We start from the raw sequence: 15803 nt of genomic DNA on the forward strand, positions 1-15803 counted from the left end.
CAACTGCCGAAATCTCTGTTAAGACTTACTCCAGCCCATCTACACCCTCCCAGCCATTGAAGCCCTCCCCAGCCCATCCTCCACCAAATGGCCATATACAGACACAGACTGTGCAAGTCTGCCCAGAGCTGGCCTTAGTTCAATTTTTAATATTATTTTCTGATTCTAAATCTTCTGTGTTCATCCCACGCTTCTTTGAACTCAGTCACAGTTTTACTCTCCACCACCTCTCTTGGGAGCGCATTCCAGGCATCCACCACCCTCTCCGTAAAGTAGAATTTCCTAACATTGCCCCTGAATCTACCACCCAACGTGCAATTAAACTATGGAATTCGTTACCAGAGAATGTGGTGAAATCAGTTAGCTTAGTGGGGTTTTAAAAAGCCTTGGATTTCCTAAAAGAGAAGGCCATTATTGAGATGTTTTTGGGAAATCCACTGTTTTATTCCTAGAATAGGCAGCAAAAGATCTATTTTACTTCTTGGGATCCAGCTAGGTACTTGGGACCTGTGTTGGCCAGTGTAGGAAACGGGATACTGCGATTGATGGGCCTTTGGTCTGCCCCAGTATAGCAATTCTTATGACTTTGCACCTCTCTGACATATTAAAATGTCATTGCAGGGCGCAGGCTTCCATATTTGTGCATCTTTTGCCTGCCGAATTATTTTTAGTAAGCATTTAAATGTTAATTCTATGACAGATTTCTCCCTGGGAACCCTATAGCAGTCCGTGAATATCTACACCCACTTTAGCAGAGTGAGGAAGAGCAGACACTGCAGTGCTGTTTAAAAGTGGATCTGAAAGGGGGGGGGGTCTTTTGCTCTTGGAAACAGAGGAACCTCAGACAATGGAGCTGCAGGAAAGGATAAGATTTCAATCAAGACCTGGAAGGCTGACCTTGGATGATCTCGGAGACATTCATGGCGTACAGTAGGTGTTGGTAGAGTCTAGGGGAGGAGAGGTGGTAAAAAAATGAACTAGGATATAGGACTAAAGAAAAGATCTTCTCTCTCTGCACCTACGCCAGGCCACAGACTCAGAAGGGAGGGGGTAGGAATCTGAAGCCCATTCTGTGCTAATGTATGCTCTTCTGAGTGGCACCCTCTCTGTATGAATGAGATGGAGAGGAGACTCCCCCCCCCCCTCTCTTTTTCAGCTCCCAACAACCATCTTTGTGAGAGCCAGGAAAACATTTAACCCTGTAGGTAACAAACTGAGATGCTGATATTTACACAAAGCTTGGTGCGGATTCTGCACTGCTACGGTAGCCCTACACCGAAATGAGTTTTGTAAAAGAGAAAACTGTGCGCAAAGGACTGTGTAGACATCAGTTCACTGTTCATTTAAATGTAATGGTAATGAAGGCATTAGTACTACTACTTATCATTTCTGTAGCGCTACTAGATATACATAGCACTAGTATGCATATGCACAAGAGAATTTCTACTCAACGGAGAACATAAGAACATAAGCAGTGCCTCCGCCGGGTCAGACCATAGGTCCATCCTGCCCGGCAGTCCACTCCCGCGGCGGCCCAAACTGGTCACGACCTGTCTGTATCACCAGAAGAGGCTCCCTTGCCACCTTGGTTTCTCATTTAAGTCCTGTCTTCCTATCGAAGTCCTAACCTTCTGGTCTTGCACATGCACGACCTGGTTGGGTTTCTATACTTATTACCTGGTTAGCTTGTGTTACATCCCAGCTCCTCTCTCAGTATCCCACGATCCCTTTATCCCTCAGGAATCCGTCCAATCCCTGTTTGAATCCCTGTACCGTACTCTGCCTGATCACTTCCTCCGGTAGCGCATTCCAAGTGTCCACGACCCTTTGGGTGAAAAAAAACTTCCTTGCATTTGTTTTGAACCTATCTCCCTTCAGTTTCTCCGAATGCCCCCTCGTATTCGCTGTCCCTTTCAGTCTTAAAAATCTGTCCCTATCCACCCTCTCTATGCCCCTCATGATCTTGAAGGTCTCTATCATATCTCCCCTGAGCCTCCTCTTCTCCAGAGAGAAGAGCCCCAGCCTATCCAACCTCTCAGCATATGGGCAGTGTTCCAGCCCTTTTACCATTTTCGTTGCTCTCCTTTGGACTCTCTCAAGTACCGCCATGTCCTTCTTGAGGTGCGGCGACCAATACTGAACGCAGTATTCCAGATGTGGACGCACCATCGCTCGATACAATGGCAGCTTATAATATATTCAAGACAGACAAACAGGTCCAATAAGGGATTATGGGGTTACATTTATTAAAATGATTAACACATAGTAAACCAAAAATAATAAATACTGAACTGGTGAATAAGGAGTTAAGAATGAAAAGCAGCCTCAGAATGGTGGGCTTTAAAGCCTGGATTTGAATAGAGTCAGAGATGGAACATTAGTTATTAACCCCAGAAAGCTTAACACATGGTTTCTAATAATGGGGATTTAATGCATAGTTCAAGGTTGAATAAAAGGTTAGCACACTTTTGGGGGGCTAGCATTAATGAATGAAATGTCTTTTCTTTTCTTTTGCCCACAACTGGAATTTTTTTCAGTTCTATTGAAGGGTGGGCAAACTGAAAAAAAACAACAACAAGCAAGGGGGGACTTCCAGCGGAAGCATGGAGCTGTTAGCAGCAAGCACTTGCAGCTCTGCAACACCTGAATCAGATCTGCAAATTTTCAGCAATTTTCTTCCGCACACCATCGCCCGATACAACGGCAGGATAACGCTCTTTGTTCTGGTTGTAATACCTTTCTTGATAATACGTAGCATTCTGTTTGCCTTCTTAGAGGCCGCTGCGCACTGTGCCGACGGCTTCATTGTTTTGTCCACCAGTACCCCTAAGTCCTTCTCTAGGCTACTTTCACCCATTACTAGCCCTCCCATCGTATAGCTGTACATCGGGTTTCAGTTTCCTACATGCAAGGCTTTACATTTCTCTACATTAAACTTCATCTGCCATTTATTTGCCCACTCTCCCAGTTTGTTCAGGTCCCTTTGTAAATCTTCACAGTCCTCTTTATTCCTAACCCCACTAAAAAGTTTTGTGTCAACAGCGAATTTTATAACTTCGCACTTCAGCCCTGTTTCTAGGTCATTTATGAATACATTGAACAACAGTGGTCCGAGTACCGACCCCTGTGGAACACCACTCATGACCCTTCTCCAGTCCGTGTAGTGGCCCTTTACTCCTACCCCTTGCTTCCTACCGCCAACCAATTTTTGATCCATCTATGTACATCCCCTACCACCCCATGATTCTTTAGTTTTCTAAGTAGGCATTCATGGGGTAACTTGTCGAAGGCTTTTTGGAAATCCAAGTATATGATGTCTAAGGGGGCCCCTTTGTCCATTTGCTTGTTTATTCCTTCGAAGAAGTGCAATAAGTTCGTTAGACATGATCTTCCATTGCTGGCTTGTTTTCATCAGTTTATTTCTTTCTTTATGCTCGTCGATGCAGTCTTTTATCAGTGCTTCCACCATCTTCCCCGGAACGGAAGTCAGACTTACCGGTCTGTAATTCTCCGGGTCACCTCTCGATCCTTTTTTAAAGATGGGAACCCCTCCCCTTCTTCTGTTTATCTATTCCAGGGGTGTCAAAGTCCCTCCTCGAGGGCCGGAATCCAGTTGGGTTTTCAGGATTTCCCCAATGAATATGCATTGAAAGCAGTGCATGCAAATAGATCTCATGCAGATTCATTGGGGAAATCCTGAAAACCCGACTGGATTCTGGCCCTCGAGGACCGACTTTGACACCTGTGATCTATTCCTTAGTAACTTTTTTTTTAGTTCAATAATTTTTATTGACATTTAAATAGATCTTACATAAATGAATACAACAGTATAAGATAATGAGTCAAATGTATGAGAAAAGAAAAAGTAGAGAAGACCAAAGAAAAAAAAGCAAAACAATATAGTAATATAATGACAATTAACAATTAATCAATAATGCTATCATAGATACAAGTAAAAGGACAGTATGGATGTACACCTTGTTCTGCTGAATCATCATGGTTTAACAGGCGCGCGACTGTAAGATTTTAATGGCTCCCATATTTTATTAAATTTATTTAACCCATTTAATCTTTCTGCAGCAACATGTTCATATTTGGCAGTTAGACAAACATTATTCCACTAGGTTATATATTCCACCCTTGAAGCATCCTTCCAGTGTTGCAAAATGATTTTGATGGCCAAATTAAGTAAAATTCTTAGCAATTTAGAATGTTATTCAGATATTGGCTGCTGAAGTCCTAAATAGCCCAGCACTATAACATCTAATGTAAGTGATTCCTTAAATTCTAGTAAAGTACAGATGGTATCCCATATACATTGCCAATAAACACGTATATAATAATAATAACAGTTTATATACCGCAGGACCATGAAGTTCTATGCGGTTTACAATGATTAAAAATGCTACAAATTGAGTAGAACTAACAAAGTTAAAAGCCAGTGACTAACAGCTCTAGAGATCAGTTATTATCCAAACAATAACAAATGGATCAAAAATGCAGCAAAGCTGCATAAATTGGCCCACAGGAGGGGCCTTAGGCGCCTGGGCCAATCAGGTGTTAGGATAGTATGGGATGGGCAGGGGAGGGGAAGGGCCTGCCTCATTTCAATGGCGGTCCAGGGGGGTTTAGTGAAGGGGGGGTCCGAGGTGGGTGTTAGCAAGGGGGGTCTGGGGGTAGGGGGCCTTCCGTCAGGAGGGGTTTGGAACTCTCCTGATGGCGAACATCAGGGGGTGGGCTCATCTTCGGGCAGGAGGGGTTGGGCTCTCTCCTACCTCTGCGATCATTCGGGGGAGCGGGGGTACTGGTCCCTGCCATGGTCGCTAAACTTATCATGGCAGGGAGATCCTTTGCCTAGCCTTAGGCGAACTTAGGCAGGCTTGTGGGCCTCCCTAGGCTCCCAGAGGCACCTTCAATATAGGCGGCCTGCCTGGGGAGCATTTTTTTTTTTTTAAAGTGTGTCCCAATTGGCTGATTAGACAGCTGTAGGATGCATACAGCTGCCTACAATCGGGACGCAGTTTATAGAATCCAGGCCTACATGTACAAGTTGTACCTGGAAATTCAAAATGATGAGACAGATAGATTGGGAATGAACCTGTTATGGTTTTGAAGCAAAGGCAAGTAAACTTAAAAATAACCCTTGCTTCCACGGACAGCCAGTGTAGTTTTTTGTAATATGGGCTTACATGATCCGATTTCTTGAGACCGTAGATGAGACGGACTGCAACATTCTGAAAGATTCTCAGTTGGTTGATAGTTTTCTTAAAAGGATCCCAAGTATATAAAATTGCAATAGTCTAAAATACTTAAGATCAAAGATTGAACCAGCAGTCGAAAAGAGAAAAAATCCAAATAGTGTTTAATGGTACACAGTTGCCATAAAGTGAAAAAACATTTTTTTAACCTGAGAGTTAGTGTGATCGTCAAACGCCAAGCTTCGGTTCAAGATGACACCCAGGATGTTGATGGTAAAATTAACTGGGTGGTCTGACCCATTTATTCTCAGAGAGGTATTCGTGATCTTGTTGTTAGGACTTGCCAAAAAAAAATTAGGGCTCCTTTTACAAAGCCGCACTAGGGCCTTAACGCATGGAATAGTGCGTGCTAAATTGCCACATACACCCTCTAAGCTGAGCAGGAGTCCTCCACCCACAGTCTCACCAATAGAGGGTGCTGTTTTACTGTCACATTTTTCAATTGTGAGGGACAGGCAAGTTCTGCAGGACTCCAGGGAACATACCTGTCCTTAGCGACTGAAAATATTCCACCCCCTAGTGGTAGCAATGCAGCTGGAGGACACCTGCTCAGCTTAGAGGGAACACTGCCGGCGGCGGCCGCTACTGCCTCCTTTTGAGTAGGTGGTAGATTTTCGGCTAGCACACATTATAGCGCACGCTAATCCGGTGTGTGCACTAAAACGCTTAGCGCACCTTCGTAAAAGGGACCTTTAGTTTTAATTTAAAGTGCGTAGTCCATTGTTCTACCTTAGTAAGGGCAGATGAGATGAATTGTCCTGAATCTTGTGACAAACCCAAGTCCATTTCTGGTTTTGTCCCAAAGATGGGGAGGAAATTCATTAAACCCCTATGCAGGAGAGCTGATCAAGTTGAAACTCAGACTGCAGAATTAGCTGACTACCTTAGACAGAGAGATTGCATCAGATGAAGAATGGCAGGAAAAGGAAGTGTAAAGGGGTGATAAAGTTATACTATGCAGCCATGCACTTACATTGTATTTGCTGGTCGCCCTATAAACATTCTAAATGTTACAGTTGATGAAGAGAGTCAGTTGGGAGGAAGCTATGATTTGGGCTTCTGGGTGGGAAAGTCAGGGACTGTTTTTGTTAAATTTTATTTCTTGAGCTAGCTATTTATTCAGTTATGTTGAAGCAACCCTCACATAGACATTTTAAAAAAATGCTAGAATACTCTGAATTGCATATTGTTAGGAAAGTAGATTTGTTTTATTAATTTGGTATAGATAGGCTACTAAGTGCACTGCTGAGATCAACGCTGGAGATTCCTGACCGTGGTGACCAGAAAGTAAAGACAAAGGCGCCCAACTTTCATGAAAGCTCTGAGAATAGGAGAAAGCTAAGTGACTGAAATAATTTTTTTTTTAAGTGTGCACAATGACCCAGGTCACAGATTCTTTTTTTTTTTAATCTTTATTCATTTTTAAACTTATAATAAGTGTGATAACATATCCATACAAATAACCATAAATATATCACTTAATAATCAACAATGATACATATAATATTCTCTTATCTCCCCCCTCCCCACCCTTATCTATCATATAATCAATACTTATACGACATGTAACAATAAAAATACCCTCCCTCCCACCCCATAATTGAACTTGTAAATTTAAGGGAAACAAGATTTTTCTAATCATTACAATACTTTGTTAATGGCTCCCAAATATCTTGAAATTTCCTGAAACAACCCTGTTGTATTGCAATACGTCTCTCCATTTTATAAATATGACACAAGGAGTTCCACCAAAAATTATAATTTAATCTATTCCAATTTTTCCAATTATATGTAATTTGTTGAATGGCAACCCCAGTCATTATAAGTAATAATTTGTTATTATTTGCTCTCATTGCCATACCAAACAGCACAGTATCATATGATAATGCCACAGGGTTATCTAATAAACAGTTAATTTGGACCCAAATTGATTTCCAAAAATTCATAATGAATGGACAATAGAATAATAAATGATCTAAAGTCCCTGCTTCGAGATGATAGTACCAACATTCATTAGACTTAGAGCTATCCTAATAATTTAAAAATCATTTAAAAATAATCTGTGTTTGAAGAAAATGAGAGAAAATCATTTCTCCCCTGCACAGCAACCATGATAAAACAACTACAAACAATACAGAACACAGCCCTAAAACTGATCTACTCACTGAAGAAATTCGACCACATAAGAGGCATACCATAACTCATATTGGCTCCCAATACAGCGAGAATACACTTCAAATTTTACTGCCTACTATTTAAAAGCAATAAACGGAGACAGCCCAGCCTATTGGAACAATCGACTAGTTCAATCTACCTCAACCAGACATAGGAGAACCCACGCACCGTTCACACACCCTCCAACCAAAAACGTCAAAACAAAAAAACTGTACGACAACCTCCTAGCCAGTCGAGCTGCAAAACTCAACCCACAACTCTACAACCTATTGACCATGACCACAGACTACAAAACCTTCAAAAAAGAAATAAAAACCCTTCTATTCATAAAACACTTAAAACCGAACTAACACCATCAGAAATGTCCCAAGCATCACCTGCAATTACTACATATGAACTTCCAATATCATGACAACTCAGATGTAATCCTTAACAACTCAAAGAAATGTACAAACTACTCCCTAAATACTTCTAATCTCTGGAGAATCCATTTGTAATCCGCCTTAAACCTCAAGGTAATGGCATCATAGAAATCCCTAATGTAATGTTTGAAATCTATTAGTATTCTCATCTAATATGTAAAAATGAGTTTCTGTTAGAGAAATGAAATCTTATTTTAATAGAATTTGTTTTGTATGATAATAATTTTTTGTGTGTGTTTGTTATTTTGAAATTTTAACAACTAGTAAAAATAAATATATTTTTCTTGTACAACACGCTGGCTGGTGAAATTTTTAACTGGGAAACTCAAAAACCTGTAACAAAAATTAATTTTAAATGCACTACCAGGGGTTGACAGAAGGAAAAGGACAGGCAGGAACCTTTACCCAGTTTAAACCTGTCCCTGACACTGCCAGGAAATTACTACCTATCCAGCAGCCTGCCCCTTTAAGAGCCAGGGCTGGAAAGAAACCTATATGTAGACAAACCAAGCTAGTGTGTGGAGAGCCCTTCCCCCATCCAGGCTCAGGGTGTGTGTTTCTCCACAGCTTAAAGCAAGGCAGTCCAGAATAGCAAGAGAAGAAAGGCAAGCAGGGACTGCAGCTGGAACTGAATAGAGCCAGGAAAAGAGTGAGATTATCTCTGACCAGCCAGAGGAGGCTGGGGAAACAGATTGACATATGGCAGAGGAGATGTTTGCTCCCTCTGGAATTTGTAAGCAGGACCAAGGAGAAGCAATGGACATCCAAGAGAGTCTGGTAGGATCTGAAACGTTTCCTGTGGACATGGAAGTGCAGTGAAACGTATGTGTTTTGTTTTCTGCCTGCAAACTCTGAGCTACAAGATAAGCTGTGTTTTTTTTCTTTGAGGAAAGTTTAGTTTTTCTCTCCTAGAATTCTGGACTTTGAATTTTGCCTTAAAGCATTGATTTTGATTCAAACAAACATTTGTATGTTTTCCCTGCTAGCAGCCAGGCTAGGCAATCACATCTCTCTCTCACAGCTGTGTGTAGTTGCTACAGCAATGTTTCAGAAGGAAACATACTTAGAATCTCTGCACTTAACCAGAATGTTGGCTCTGAATTAAACTTCTCTACATGCTGAGCTGTTCTAAGTTTTTCCCTGACAGTGCCTGTATTTCAGAGTGCAAGTTCTGCTTATAAAGAAACATTTTATTTAAGGAAAGGTTATGCTAAAGTGAAGCAATGTAATATTCCTGCATGCTATGATACCCAGTTTGCTGGGAGGTTGGTTTTCTTTCTGAATGAACATTGCAAGCCTAAAATATATAAACTAACTGCTCTGGTGAAGAGGACTGGGTTATAAGGGACTGTTAAAATCCAGAAGCAGAAGACTGTATTTCAAGCCATTACTGACAAACTTACGTAGGAGTTTCGTCAGCAGTAAGCCTGAAGTCATTATGCCGTTATATAGATCTATGGTGAGGCCCCATCTGGAATATTGCGTGCAATTCTGGAGGCCTCATTATCACAAGGATGTACTGAGGCTTGAGTCAGTCCAGCGAATGGCCACCCGGATGGTCTCGGGACTCAAGGATCTCCCGTACGAGGAACGGCTGGACAAATTACGGTTATACTCACTCGAGGAACGCAGAGAGAGGGGGGACATGATCGAGAAGTTCAAATACCTCACGGGCCGTATCGAGGTAGAAGAAGATATCTTCTTCTTCAAAGGTCCGACGGCGACAAGAGGACATCCATGGAAAATCAGGGGGGGGGGGGAAATTGCACGGAGACACCAGGAAATACTTTTTCACCGAAAGAGTGGTTGATCGCTGGAATAGACTTCCACTTCAGGTGATCGAGGCAAGCAGCGTGCCTGATTTTAAGAAGAAATGGGATCGTCACGTGGGATCTCTGCACAGAGTTAAATAGGGGAGGGTTATTAGGGTGGGCAGACTAGATGGGCCGCGGCCCTTATCTGCCGTCTTTTTCTATGTTTCTATCTAGGACCTGTGCAGTAATCCTCTATCTGTACCCCTCCATCCCCTTTTCCAGCAGGAAATTGTCCAATCCTTTCTTAAACCCCACAACCGTACTCTGCCCTATTACGCCCTCTGGAAGCGCATTCCAGGTGTCCACAACTCGTTGGGTAAAGAAGAACTTCCTAGCATTTGTTTTAAATCTGTCCCCTTTCAACTTTTCCGAGTGTCCTCTTGTTCTTTTATTTTTTGAAAGTTTGAAGAATCGGTCCCTCTCTACTCTCTCTATGCCCTTCATGATCTTATAAGTCTCTATCATATCCCCTCTAAGTCTCCTCTTCTCCAGGGAAAAGAGACCCAGTTTCTCCAATCTCTCAGCGTATGAGAGGTTTTCCATCCCTTTTATCAAATGTGTCGCTCTCCTCTGAACCCTCTCTGAACTTGAAACTTGATCTACATTCATAGCAGTTCTAAGGCAGGTGATTAGTATTAGCTATCTTCTTGTTTGGACCTTGGGATTCCACTAGTGATTTGATTGCAATTGAGCTTACCTCTAATACCAACTAAAAAAAACAATCAACCAAGAAAAGTTACTTTACTTGGGGGCAAGTTATCAACGTGGGCTACCAAAAAAACAGGTTATTTTACCACTAACTCCTGCTGTTTTAGCATAGATCCCATTTTATGCAATGACTAGTAACCTGTCTTAATGGTATCCCACATTGATAACTTTCCCCCTCACGTTCTTTTTATATGTGTAGTTTTGTGAAATCCAGTATTTAGGTTTAATTTGCAGCATCTACACAAGGGCCCAATATTCAGCACTATTTAGCTATCTGGGAATGGCTCCCGGACGGCTAAATAGCACATAGCTGGCTATCTCACGCTTAGCGGATTGACCTATGACTGGCCATATCACTGCCAATATTCAGCAGCTCACCAGCTAAGTTCACCAGCCAGATAGAGCCACCTAAAAGGATGGTCTATCTTTGGCCATTAAAACTTAGCCAGCTAGGTGCTAAATATTAGCCCAGTCAGTTATGTCTCAGCCGTCCAATAGACCATAAATTCAATGGCGGTCACCAGGTATGGTGCCAGCACTGAATTTCCAGGTTCACTTCAGCCTGCGGTAGATTGTCTGAATATTTGGGAGGGGGAGGCAGGATGTTTAAAGACAGTAATTGTATGTGAAGTTGCTGGTGTTTATATATGTGAAGCTCCAAGTAATGACACTTTTCTTTAAAATATGTAGGTTTGTGAAATCACTGCTTGCAATATACTTCTGCAAATACTTTACATTATATTCAACCCAGAGTTGGCCCTGGAAGGCAAGATTACCAGATAGAACTGACCTATTTTGGACATGTGATGAGGACAAATTTACTAGAAAAGGAGGTGTTACTCAGAATGGTCAGTGATAAAAGGAAGCAGGGGAGACCAAAGGCCCGTTGGCTGGATATCATCATCAAGAATGACACGGAAATGAACATCAAGCAACTGAAAGAAGCTGTGGAAAACATTGAAGCTTGGCGAGGACTGGCCAAAGAATTGAATGGATAGTAGTAGTAGTAGTAGTTTCAACAGTCTTTTGTAAAATACGTTTGTTGAAATATCCATAGGCTTCGAAGCATATTCTCTTACCTTTTGTAGACTGGTTGGGTTCAGTTGTGTCTTATCTATAATTTTTATTGCCACCTGAAACCAGAGAAGAAAGAGATTTGGGTCATTAGGCCCAGAAACCTTAAAATAATCAAGAGCACAAAGAGTTAGGAGAAACTGATAAATGAGAATATATCTGGATTACATAACCTTGGAGTGTACCTAAAAGGGTCAATTCAGTATAGGTTGCCAAAAAATAGGCACCAGAATGTGGTCAAAATGCTGGGCACTAAGCACTATTCTATAATGGCATCTGAGAGCCAACACTTAGGATCAAGCACTTACACCTAGACAATGGCAGGTGTAAATGTTGGTGTATAAATGTTGCACTTAACCACATAAGAGTATTTTATGTTACTCAAGCACATATGTGTAGCTAGGGTTACCAGATTTTTTTCTGCAAAAAAAAAAAAAAAGAGGACACATGGCCCCACCCTATTCTACTCACAGTCCTATCCTATTCTACCCCCAACTCCAGCTCCACACAAACCTCATCTCTTCAAGGTGACGCCTGGAGGGTCTCTGCGCATGCATGGATGCAACACGATGACATCACAAGCATGGGCGAATGCTTGTGAAATCATCACGTCACATCCGTGCAGGCGCAGAGAGGCCCTCCAGACGGGGCCCCAAGCTCAACGCTTTTCAAAACATGGACAAACTGCCAGGTTTCAAAAACCCTTACAGACACTCGGACACATCCGGGTAAATCGGAATATTTGGTAACCCTATGTGTAACCCTTGGCCTCCTATATTACCGTGGCTGGTTATATGTACAGGAGGCAGGCCAGAAGGACACTATCAAGTAAAAGGAGAGTAAATAGAACAAACTGAAATTCCCTCTTCACCAGTATATTCAGGGTTCAGGGACACTAATCCTCAGAGCTAATGTATAGAAGTAGCTAGATGCTTAGAGAAATTCTCTGTCAGCTCCTACAACTCTATTAACCAGACAGAGACAAGCTGCCACTCTCTACTCCAAAACTTTTCCCTTCCCCTTCTCACACCAACTGTCTTCTATGCTTCTCTCTACACTGTTTATCATCTTGAAAAAAACTCTTGACTCTTTCAAAAGTCAATAGTAGCTCTTTGCTCTTGACAGTGGGACATGTGTCACTGTTTCTGTGGTGTTGCATTGTATGGCAGTTCAGTTTTTTGGTCTACATATTTTTAGTTTTAGTTTGTGATTATTCCATATTGGGCAAGTGTGGATGAAAAGGACATGGTTACCATCGACTGTACAGGATCAATTGACTGTGCAGGATCTGGCTTGTTTAGTTTTACAATGTGTTTGTTGGTGTTCTAGTGCTCACTGCAGTGTTATGATGCTGCCTTTTCCTAGGTGCATCCTTATTGTATGCCTCATGGATTATTACTAAAAATAACTTTTTTATATTGAGGAGGGGTTGTTAAAAAGTGATCAGTACTGGCTGTCATATATACTAGGTACAAGATCAACTCGGATGTGTGAAAATTCAATAAAGCTCAAATGTACACTTTCAACAGAAAGGTACAAGAAGTGTCATATAAGTGAACAGTTTAAATAAAAGGAGTATCAAAAAAATGGAGGAAAAGCCTCAGACTGGAACCCTCCCACCACCACAATGGTGGTCCAAGGTGGTTGGGCGATCACCTCACTGGCAAAAAAACCTCCATTTACTCTCCCCAATAAAAACTTTAAGCAGGGCTGTTTGTGCAAAGATGATAGAAGAAACTTTCAACTTATCTTCAGTTGACCGGTACACTGACGGTGGCCAACATTTCACAAGTCTGCTGCCTCAGGGTGTAAAATGATCCGATCAAACTTTAAATAGGACGCCGAACCGCGTCTCCTGCTTTTTTTGATCAGGAGACACGGTTCGGCATCCCATTTAAAGTTTGATCGGATCGTTTTACACCCTGAGGCAGCAGACTTGTGAAACGTTGGCCACCGTCAGTGTACCGATCAACTGAAGATAAGTTGAAAGTTTCTTCTATCATCTTTGCACAAACAGCCCTGCTTAAAGTTTTTATTGGGGAGAGTAAATGGAGGTTTTTTTGCCAGTGAGGTGATCGCCCAACCACCTTGGACCACCATTGTGGTGGTGGGAGGGTTCACCTTATGGTAGCTAAACTGAGATTTTCTGAGGCTGCATAGGATCCACAGTCTGGTGGACAGAATTATCAGTAGTGCTGAGCCCCGAAAACCATAAAGGCTGCCCTGCCGGGCTAGCTGAGCGTTTGGTCACATGCTTCAGCAGGGGAAAGGCTAAGCTGAATTTTGCCCCCCCCCCCCCAGTATGTGGCACAAAAATGCTCTAAGAATGCTAAAGTTGTGCATTCCTGGCATGAATCCACATGAAGAGAGCCCAGGGACTCCATCCTAGCAAGTTTCCAGTCAAAAGTTGCAGTTTTGAAGAAGCAGGGTGTTTTAGAAAATAAAATCACTAAAAATCCAAGATGGCCACCATCACAAAATTCACACCAAAATCGCAATATTTTTCACATTTCCCAAACACACAAAATGGAAATTTTATGATTTTTTAGGAGGGGGAACATAGGGGAACATTCAGAAACACTCAAAACTCCCCCGATGTCTCTCTCAAAGAATCAGCCTGTGTATTCACTGTGATCTAACAGGAGCAGTGCTGGAATCCTGCTTTCAGCTTTCTCACAGTAGCTGGATGAGAATATTCACTGCCACAATGCTGGGAATGCTGCTACAAAGCTGATCTTTGGCCTGCTAGTCAGACTCCAATGTCTGACTACACTTCCACCCTTGCGGACTAACGGATGCGCACCGGAATGGGCAGAGGCCAGCACCCTGCAAGACACTGCCAAGCCTCCTAAGGGTGCCTAACAGCTTACGCTCAACCCCTGATTAACAGAAGGTGAAACCACCTCAGGGACAGCCCTGAGTTCCAGAGAAAACTATGCAGGTTGGCAGAGCTTTAAATTCACTCCAAGCATCAAATTACCTGAAATGGGGACACAATTACATTGAATTAAAAATAATAAAATGGGGAGAGTAGGACACATACTCTCCCTCCGTGCTCATTGGCGAGTGCTGAAAGAGAAGTGTGTAATGCTTTTGAAGCCTTTATGCCCTGACGCAGCTTCAGCGAAACGCTGGCTGGCCACCCTCAGCTTCAGGTTCCGTTTGCATCACATACAAATCATACTCAAGTCTGTTATTAAGACATGGGGGAAGCCTCTGCTTGCCCTGGATCAGTAGCATGGAATATTGCTACTGCTATATAATATGTTAAAAAGAACAGGCCTAAGAACTGAATCTTGAGGCATGCCACTGGTAACATCTCTTTCCTCAGAACGATCTCCACTGATCATTACCCTCTGTCGCCTTCCACTCAACCAGTTCTTGACCCAGTCACTTTGGGTCCCATCCCGAGGGCACTCAGTTTATTTATTAGTCGTCTGTGTGGAACACTGTCAAAGGCTTTGCTAAAATCTAAATACACCACATCTAGTGCACTCCCTCTATCCAGTTCTCTGGTCACCCAGTCAAAGAAATTGAAAAGATTTGTCTGACAAGACCTACCTCTAGTGAACCCATGTTGCCTCCGATCCTGTAATCCACAGGATTCCAGAAACATCACTATTCACAATTTTAAAAGCGTTTCCATTAATTTGCTTACAACAGAAGTCAGACTTACCGGCCTGTAAATCCCTTCTTCCTTACTTCCACTTTTGTGGAGCGGGACCATATCTGCCCTTCTCCAGTCCTCCAGTATCACTCCCGACTCTAGAGACTCATTGAAAAGTCAGTCAGTGGAGCCACCAGAACTTCCCTTGGATGTACACCAGCTGGCCCTATTGCTTTGTCTACCATTAATTTAGTAGCTCCTCACGAGCACAGCCCTCTGAAAATCGATCAGGGTCTACCACTCCTCCATCCCTATTCATGTTTGTCTTATGTGGTCCCGCTCCCGGCTCTTCAGCCGTGAACACAGAACGGAAATATTTGTTAAGCAATTCAGTCTTTTCTTTATCAGCTTCTACATATTTCTCCCCTTCACCTTTGAGTCTCACAAATCCACTTTTGCACTTCTTCCTATCACTAATATATCTAAAAAATATCTTGTCTCACCGTTTTACTGTTTCAGCTATTTTTTTCATTTGCCTCTTTGCTGTCCTGACTACACGACCAGCCACTCTTAACTTTTCCAGATATTTTTGCCTGTCTTCCTCTTTCTGTGATCTTTTGTAGCTTATGAAAGCTAACCTCTTATTCCTTACCTTCTCAGCTACTACTTTTGAGAACCAAAGCGGCCTTCTTTTCCTCTTTACTTTTACTTACTTGCCTCACAAATAATAAAATGAAGATATTCA

At 42.3% G+C, this 15803-nt stretch overlaps 1 protein-coding gene across 3 annotated transcripts in view; it reads right to left on the reverse strand.

The window, feature by feature from the left end:
- Window positions 1-15803, reverse strand: part of MARK4 (microtubule affinity regulating kinase 4) — a 149023-nt gene that overhangs the window by 101499 nt on the left and 31721 nt on the right. For all 3 annotated transcript variants that reach the window (XM_033956549.1, XM_033956550.1, XM_033956551.1), the window contains one exon: window positions 11457-11510. In XM_033956549.1, coding sequence (XP_033812440.1) covers window positions 11457-11510 — 54 coding nt within the window. The remainder of the gene's footprint in view (window positions 1-11456; window positions 11511-15803) is intronic.

Source organism: Geotrypetes seraphini, chromosome 8, assembly GCF_902459505.1.
Source record: "Geotrypetes seraphini chromosome 8, aGeoSer1.1, whole genome shotgun sequence".
Classification (NCBI taxonomy): domain Eukaryota; kingdom Metazoa; phylum Chordata; class Amphibia; order Gymnophiona; family Dermophiidae; genus Geotrypetes; species Geotrypetes seraphini.